The 9,437-nt window shown below is 38.4% G+C and overlaps 1 protein-coding gene across 1 annotated transcript in view; it reads left to right on the top strand.

The window, feature by feature from the left end:
* Positions 1 to 5,916, top strand: part of KIF13A (kinesin family member 13A) — a 2,301,375-nt gene extending 2,295,459 nt beyond the window's left edge. The window contains exon 30 of the mRNA XM_044065730.1: positions 1,975 to 5,916. Coding sequence (XP_043921665.1) covers positions 1,975 to 2,261 — 287 coding nt within the window. The 3' untranslated portion in view covers positions 2,262 to 5,916. The remainder of the gene's footprint in view (positions 1 to 1,974) is intronic.
* Positions 5,917 to 9,437: the final 3,521 nt, after the last annotated feature.

A 9,437-nucleotide genomic window follows, 5' to 3' on the forward strand; every position in this document is an offset into this window, starting at 1 on the left:
CAAAATTAAATGGAAAAGATTTGTTTTTCTGGGCCCTTAGCAAAAATTTGGATCCTTTTTCAGCACCTGTGCTATCTGTCCTCAAATTTTTGGCTTCAGTTTTCAATGAAGGAACTAGCGTTTCATCTATTAAAGTCCAATTGGATGCCATGTATAATTTCCATCTGGGCGAAAATAACTCTGCCTTAGCCTATTCTAAATTAGCATGGTCTTTCTCAAGGGAACTTTTTTGCTTAGACCATTATTAAAAGATCCTCCTCCTTCTCGGAATTTAACTGTCATACTTGAGACTTTAGCACAATCTCCCTTTGAACCTTTACCCAAAGCAGATCTTAAATGTTTGTCTTAGGAAAACTATTTTTCTGATCACTATCGCATCAGCTAGATGAGTATCCAAACTTCAGGCTCTATCTTTCAAATCTCCTTACCTGTTTTTTCACAAAAACAGAATGTCATTGAGAGAAAATCCATCTTTCTTGTCTAAGGTAGATTCTGAGTTCAACATAAACCAGGTCATTAATCTATGAGTTTTCCTTTCCAACTTTTCAAATAAAGCGAAGTGTATGCTTCACCTTTTGGATGTACATAGACAACTTTATATTTACCTTCGTAGAACCAAAGACTTCAGGAAATCTGACCAGTTATTTGTTTCTTTTTCTCCTAACAGATTGGGCAAACCAGTATCCAAAGTTACATTGGCCAATGTATCTCTCTTGTTTGTGGGGAGAGGGTTTATCCTTGCCAAAGCCTTCTAAAGCTTATTCCATGAGGTCTATGGCAGTTTCTTCAGACTTTTGGTCAAGGGCTTGCCTTGGATGATATTTGTGCAGCTGCAACTTGGGCAAATTATTTTACCTTCATTGTTGATTACAGAATAAATGTGATATCCAGGAACAGAGTTGCCTTTGGCTCAGCAGTGCTCTAGAATATCCTTTCATGAGGGCCTCCCATGATTACAGTAGCTGGGGACTCTGCTCTGTCCCATCATTGAGGAATGAATTAAAAGGGCATCAGATAGAATGTTATGGTGAGTACATAACTTTTTTCATCTGTGTTGTCCATTTTTGTTCTTCAACTTCCTGGCCACCTGCCCCCCTCCTTTTGCTTCTGGAGAGATCTAAGAGTGGTACAGGAACCTCTGTTCCTTATTAGAATTCCAGCTTCCTTTTCCTTTCTGCCTTTGTTAATTTATGTAATACGCTGTCTGTTGATATCTAGGGGCAGCAAACTTCATCTGAGGTATGTTAGGTTGGCAGGGCATTAAGGATAAAGGGAGGAGCTTGAGAGTTCTTGGATCCAGTGATCTTGTAGAAGCAGCTAAGTCGGATCCACGTGTCAGATCCGAACCCATCAGTTGAGGAAGAGTGAAAATGGACTACGCGGATGAAACAGTATGGTGAGCACATAACTTTTTTTTTGTATCAAATGACTTTCTTGATTTAAATAGTATACAGTAGCAGTTAAAACTTTAGTTTATTTGAAATGTGAATGTGGGTGTGCTTGTAAATTGTGACTCCATGGTTGCATGTGCCAGTTAGTGCAGTGCAAGAAACATTTGTCAGCAGGACATAACTGTACAGAATTGGTTTTGAACAAAGTAGCTCTGTATTCAAAAACATAAGTGACCAGGTAATTTAAACAGACAAGGCAGCAGAGAAGTGCGTTGCACCAAACTTTTATATAACTATCAGTGATCTAGTCTGCACATTATATTCTTCTTGTTCATTTTAGTGTAATCTGACTGAGGAGTAAGACATATGACTTGAAGCAGAAAGAAATGAAAATTCAGATAATTTTTTAAGGAACCCCTCTGTGTGACACGGATATGTGTTTTGCAGTGATTCATGCAAAATCCTTGACATATTGTGCCTTTACATGTTTTATGCATATTGTATACAGCTGTATTTTTATGCCAGCAGTATTGAGATATGAGCTGTACAATATTGTACTTCACTGTTATTGTTTTTTATTTAGGAAAACATGATGGCACTGTAAAAGGCAGGCGGTACTTCCATTGCAGGCCCGGTCATGGAGTATTTGTTCGACCCAGTCGGATCATCAGAGCAGCAGCTTCAGGGACAGCCAAGAAACACAACAAGGCTTCAAAGTCTCAGGAATCATTTAATAAAGAGAAGAGGAAAAGTGCTGTAATTATGGGATCCTCTTCAGCCTCCAAGTCTGAAGGAACAGTGTTTCATCGCCCACGAGACACTCTCTCTTCCACCTCCTCCTCCAAAAAGCAAGAGAACAGGAAATCCTAGATCACTTGAGCTTCTGTATTTGCACTTGTTGCACATTTGTGTAGAAATCCTTTTGTGTTTATTATTGAGAAGGGCAGGTTGTATGAATTGTACAGATGTACAGTTTTAATCCACTGTTGTTGAATGTGTGTATTTTAGAGAGAGCAAGAGAAAAAGCTACAATTTTAAGTTTTATTTTTTTAATTGTACTTGGTATGTCTGCCTAAAAGCAGATTGTTGCTGTACACTAATATACATTTAACAAGGAATCTGTAGATACCATAAGGTACCACAAGTTTTGTTACACAACGGCTTGGGAGATGTATTTTAATTAAAAAAGAAGAAAATATTTTATTGAAAAAAAAAAAACAGAGGATGAAAATCCTTATTTAAAAATGGTGTTCATAATTACCAAAGAACTTGTATTACATTCAGATATATGTTTTCATTTATTTGTCCAGCCATTACTCTTACTGTAACAATTTTACTGTAACTGATTGGTTTTATTCTGAGGTATATGATTTGGTACCACACTTTGTACAAACACTGTGCATCAGTGCTGCCTTCTGCATTATATATTTAATAAGCACACTGAAGTTAAAAATTTAGTCTTGTCTTCCATGAAGCCTTCCATTTGTGCAGGTTTAACAGTATATTAAAATGGTATCAAGTAGACTTACATTCAGTCAAGTGAGAGCCAAGATTTTGCCAGAATGAAATTACATTAAAAAAGTTATAGTTAGCTCAGAGAGATATGAAGCCGTATATGACCCAAGATCAATTAGTGGTGTGAGTACTGGAGGCTAATGTGTATTGGGGTTAGTGGACATCATTAGTTAAGATAGCTGGGGGTGGGGGCTTCTTGGCCCACTGCTTTGATGATGCCAGAAGAAGGCTGGCAGTCATTTTGAAACTCAAGCAGCTGTTGCGCCAGGTGTGCACATGCCCTGCAGAACACTGTAGTTGCAGTAGTGCACATGCTTCAAAGGGCAGCATTACAAGTTCTGCATGACATAAGATGGGGATTAGGACTCAAATAGGAATATAAACCACACTACCATTGGGGGTGCTGAGTAGTTCCCAGGCATGGGGACAGGGTCCTCCCTTAAACATGGGTGGCCCTGTTGTAGGGAATGTTGATGCAGATCCTCATGGCCTCCAAATAAAGACCTATCCATGTGGTGTGGAGCAGAGTACTGTGTGGGTGACACTGAGGAAGGGGACCCCAAACCTCTCTTCACATTCATTTATATATATATATATATATATATATATATATATGCATGCAAATTACGTGAGAATGGTAGTTGATGCAGCAAGCAGGAAACCTTTCTTTTTCACATATATTTCTCAGGTCCACTGTGGGATTAGTAGAAGCCTGATAGTGTTTCAGAAAGAGTATTTAGCATAGAGAGAATTAGGAACATTTCTCACCTGTACAGATGTGAGCACACTCCTCCAGATGGATTGTTCATTACAGGATCTATATCAGAAGATAAAATGGCCAGATTATCAAAACCAAGAAGATTGAATCTCGGAACGCTGGACTGGCCTATCCGCTAGAAGGCGGCATCTCAAAATACAGTGTTTTTGTATGGGGGCAAGCCCCCCTGTTCCCCCCCACCCCTACTTATTATATATAGCAACTCAGAGATTCGTCCATATTTGGGAAAGAGCAGACAACCAACACAAAAAAAATACTGGCTTCCAGAGGAGAAGCCAGTTCGATGTTCTGAGATTCGATAATCTTGGGTTCGATAATCTGGCTGTTCGATCTTCTGACATAGACCTGTTCAGTATACTAAGCATAATGGATTTAACAAGTTATTTGCAATGTCATACATTTCCGCATCTGATGTTTGAGCTGTTTAGGAACTCATCTGAATAAAGGCTGAGCTAGTATGATAAACGTTTTCAGACACTTGCAGCTGTTTAATAATAGGGGGCTGTCAGACATCAAACAAAAGTTTTGTTCACGTAAATTTTGATGCTTGGCCAGTTATATAGTGCAGCTGGCTTTTTCATTATGTCCCTGAAGGTACAGGATTGCTGTGGCTTAGAGTGGAATTTAGCAGAATGGAGTGGTCCGGACATGAGTGAAGAGACCTTCCTTGAGCAGCAAACTGAAAACTTGACTAACCAGGTACAACAATGTTGTGCCCAGGGTAGTGCAGTTTTTGTGAGGTACTCAACATAACTTTGTGTTCCTGGCTTTTCATTACTCTGTCGGTTATATACCCCTATTTTGCATGCTTCCTATCTTGCAGTTTATCCTGAACAGTGATGATGTGCAGCCTTGAGGGTTGAGAATGGCTGCTGCATATTGCAGACAGGAACAACTCCCTCCCATGTTTAAACTACCAGATTTGGAAGTCACCCAAAGTCCTACGTTTATACTTTTGTGCAGAAAGGTATGAATTGCATAAGAACCTCAGGAAATGAGTCAACTTATCAGAAGTTGTAGAAGGGATACTCTTTAATACTTCCTCGAATCCGGGTGTTATGCAAACAGTTTGCCTTTCTTAAAAGAAAGCATCCATCTTTTGTGTTTTTTTTGGTGCTAGTCTCCACTAGTGTATGTCCAGGAAGTTGGGATATGAAGTGAACTGAGATACAGTCATGACAGTGTTTGTCCCCCCCCCCCCCTCCATTATGACCCTTTCCTCCCAACAGACTAAATCCATCATACTGCCAAGAAAACACCCGTCAAAACACTCAACAGTCATACACTGTTTCCCAGGTAGCAAATTATTTTCCGTATAGTCATATTAAAAGAACTAGGGTAAACACAGATGAACATAACACCTTACAAATACTTTCTCACACCAGTATAACACTAAAACTTAACAGTATAGAATAATTGAACTAAGAAGGCTACTACAAGGAATGGAGGAAGGGAATCTACTGACATGCTGAGTACATTACACAAGAGTACTATGTCACTGTCCGTGCCTGTGCAGTGCTGTTGTTAGGCAGAATGCCGGACTATGTTTCCAGAAAGGAAATAAGAGACCTCGGCTTGTATCCCTAGGATGACCACTGTAACAAAACCAACACCAAGTCTTGGAACTGTGCTCCAATTTATAATGCTTGGATCAGTGAACATGCTGCTGTTTCACAAAAAGCACTAGATAAGAAAGAAAGTAGTGGAATAGCCGTCATATTTCTTTAGGTAGGTTCACTTTAACAGTAAATTACAAAACTTGAATTTGTCCACTTTGTTTTTCTGTAGTCTAGCTGGATTGTTGTAGGAGTGGCTCTTCCCTTTGGGGGGGACTGTTGCTGCTCTTGAACCTTTGAAGTAGCTGATTCTGCTGGCATGAACCCTCCAGAATAAGACTGTCTCTGTGTTGCTCTGGTTTGTTCAGTTCTTGTTTCCCGAGTAACTTATGGTCTCTCATTTGCAGTGTATGCATTTACTACAGTAGAATAGTTTGTGCTTTACACAGATAACCTTGTTTTGACAGAAACAAAATAACATTTGTATAATGTTTTTCCATTCAAGAAAGGAAATAATTTTTTGTCATGAAAATAAGTTTGTCTTGTAGCCTAGATCAGTAAGCATGCACGTTTGTAGGAAAGCTGCCACATCTAGTGCTTGTTCTGCTTGGGGTCCAGGTATGAAGTAGAAAATTGTCAAGATTTTGTCTCATATTTAATAAAACAATTGAAATGAGATGAGTGAAATCCATGTTTTCATAACTTACTAAGAAACCTTTATAGTCTTTAGACAAATGTCTAGAAGAATTAAAAAGAGAAACCAGAAAAGAGCAACAAAGGAAAGGATTTTTTCATCACTGGATTCTTTCAAAAGTGAAGGTACTTAAACCAGTTTTCTTGAAGAATGCACTTTGTCTTTGAAGGTTTCCAGAAATAGGGACTTGAAAAGCAGTCTGTAAACTACCTAAAGATAATTCTTTGACCCCACCACTTCAAATTTTTAGAATAAAGCAGGCGTCTTCATTAACACCAATGTCAGAGACACCCAGAATTATACTAGAAGTCAGAGAGAGATGGCGAAGTATGTTATGGTGGACGCATTCTTACAAAATAAACTTCCATCAGCATTCTGACTCCATTACTCTCAACTGGCCAGATTTTTATAGAATATGTGGATTTTTTTCATCATATTTTTGGTCTGTTTCTCATAAAATTTGTGGTTTTCTTGTAAATCGTTGAGAATTGAACTGAATAAAGACAAACACTTGAGTGTCAGACATCATATCCTTCAGAAAATACATTTTAACAGAAAATCTTGTTATTCTAGCAACTTTCTAAAATTCATAAGAGCAGTGTTTAAAAATCTGTCCATACTTTTGGGTCTTTGTCCCCCGCCCAATTATTCTAAGCTTTGTCCAGATTTCTTGTGCTGAAAGGTTGAGAGGTATGTCTGACTCTCTCTATTCCCTCCTTTGACTACAGATTATTTGCCAGGGCGTATGTAAGCATTGTACAAGAATCTACCAGACAGTAGCAGGGACTTAAGTTGGTCTGCTTCATGGATCAGCATTCATCTTCCTTCAGAATTGAAAAAAGGGAGTTTCACTATTACCAACAAAGGCATAAAAAGATAAAAGGAAAGGGAACCAATTTCCTATTTCTTCAAATGAAGAGGAGGACATCTGCCTGTCACAGGTTGAATCCCCCTGAGATTTCTAACTTGCATCATTAGGGTCCATCCTCAGAGTCTAGTGGTCCTCTGCCAAAGACAGTGCCAAAACCTTAAATTACATAAGAGGGTTTTTAATTGCCCTCTTGCTCATCATCTTTCTCCTACAAAGACGTTATGCATCAATTGGAATCAAAATACACAACCTCTCCTTTATATAGTGCATTTAATAATAAAAAAAAATAAGTGCTGACCCTGGCACATAGGTTCCAATGCCATAAAGAGCTAACAGACTGTATAAATCACATAAGGAAAGGCAGAATCTATTCTGTAACTCTAAGATCCCTCAACTATATACATCTCAGTATAAAAGATCAATTACTGTAGTAGTCCTTTGCCTTTGACAATGAATCAAGATTACTCAATAGATATAGTAAATAGTTATATACCTCCACTAACAGTGGCTTTGAGCTTTAATTATTTAGTGCAGATGGTTTCTTAATAAAGCTCTTATCAGGTGTCTATATCACGTTATTGAAAGTTTACGTGAATCAATAAAGGTCGAACTTTATTGCTCGATTAAGTAAAACATCGAATAACGTAAAAAAACAAAAAAACTAAATGGCGTAGGCAGGGGGGCAAGCCCCCTGCACCCCCACACCACCCCACTTAAATATACCAACTCCGAGACCGAACTACATTGAGGTAAATGGAAATCTCCCCTTACGGAGATTTCTGTTTAGTTGCACGATGTTCTTCACTTTCGATATTGTCGTGCCGACAATATCAGACTCAATATTGTCAGCTTACGACAACGTAAAGTAGACCCCTTATCAGATAGGTATATACAACATTACTATGTAGCATAGTAGGAGGAAGCCCTACTTGCAACCCAGATGACCCAGATTCAGACAGCACTTGAAACACTAGAGGAGACGACAAGGAATGGTGGTGGAATGGCAAGACAAGTGATTCTTTGGCTTTGCCAGAAGGGAGGGGTGTGGGGCCAAGCTGGTGCATACCTGATGCCATGATTTCCAGTTGAAACTAAAGCTTTTAATAATTGTGTATTTATTTGCTTTCTTATTTAAGTTTGTTAACCAAGGTAGAACACTGATACAAGAGGACCTATTTCTGGGTCAGTCCAGTTATGAATGCACAAAGTGGTGGCACAAGTAAAATTTATAATGGAGTAGTGCTACAAAAGTAGACAAAGCATACTGTACAAATATAATATTCTGTCAAAACTATTAATAATACAGGCAGAAGTAATAATTTCAATTTGAGGTCTGATTCATTATAAACCATAGTTTTGAAGTAACAGTGAGCTGTTAGGGTGAGTGGAGCAACTTTGAGGCACATCATCACAGGGACAAATAAGCTTCTTCACATTGCCCATGGGCAGACTAATCTGAAAGCTTTACACAAAGGGTCAGAGTTAAGACTCAGTTTTAAAACATCTTGTCTGTGGTACTAATGATATTGTAAATTCTCACCTTTTTTCTCCAAACTCTGGTATAAGCTAGCCTGCTCTACTAGGTGATGGACTTGGCATGTAGTCTGAAGGTGTAATACCGGACTGGAGTTGTGGAAATTGAGAGAAGGTGGAGTTTAGCAGTTGACAGCTAGCTGCTGTAGTGCAACTGAAAGCTCAACAATGTTAGATTAAAATTGTGCTTATAATTCTGTAGATGGATTATCAGTGCCATGCACATTAAGTGTAGTAATGAGATGACACATCTGGCTAAGAAATGAAAGCTATCTACATGATAAATGCAATTTCTTGGATGTTTCTATCAGTGAAGAATGAATAAATAGCCAGTAGATATAATGTATGACTCAGAAAAGAAGGGCAAGGACAGATATTAAAGAAAAGTACTATGGTCCTACCCTTAAGTTTCAGAGAAGTTATCTTACAGAAAAATCTTTTTGCCATAAACAATCCTATAACCTGCAGTTTAGAAGCCAGATGTGGAAAATGTTCAGCTACATTAGTCTCTAGAAGGAAAGGGAAATACCAGGAAGCCATCAAAGTAATTACATGTGGAATTTTTCCTGTCCATCGCCCTTATAACCCCCAAGAGTAAACTTACAGAAGCATCTAAGCATCCTGTTAGCTAATTACCAAATACAAGTAGTTTTGCAATAGATAAGTCAAGGCTATACTAAACAGTATCTGTCACATCCCCCACATTCCAACACATCTGATAACCCAGGCTTTACAGCTGATGGATCAGATGTTGCTGTAAAAGGTAATACTTTGGGCATCATCCGCAAAATAAGCCATGACTGCTATGCAATTTTTTTTTTCTGGTTTCAAAAAAGGATACAACATTCCAGCCATTAATTATGTCAGATTTGAACACTTTCAATCACTTAAATTCAAAAAAGGTAACTTTTGGAGCTGTTCAAATATGAGGGTCCTGTATGACAACACTGGACACAAAATGTGCTTTCAGCATATTCCATTAAGGTTATCCCACAAAAATCCCATGTATTACAGATTGTTCTTTATTACTTTTAGTTTTCAAGTCTGACATTTATGCTCTTCCACACCTCTCACAGTATTTACCAGATGTTTAGCTGCA

This window comes from Protopterus annectens, chromosome 3.part0 (assembly GCF_019279795.1).
Source record: "Protopterus annectens isolate FY-2018-M chromosome 3.part0, PAN1.0, whole genome shotgun sequence".
In the NCBI taxonomy this organism is placed as follows: Eukaryota; Metazoa; Chordata; order Ceratodontiformes; family Protopteridae; genus Protopterus; species Protopterus annectens.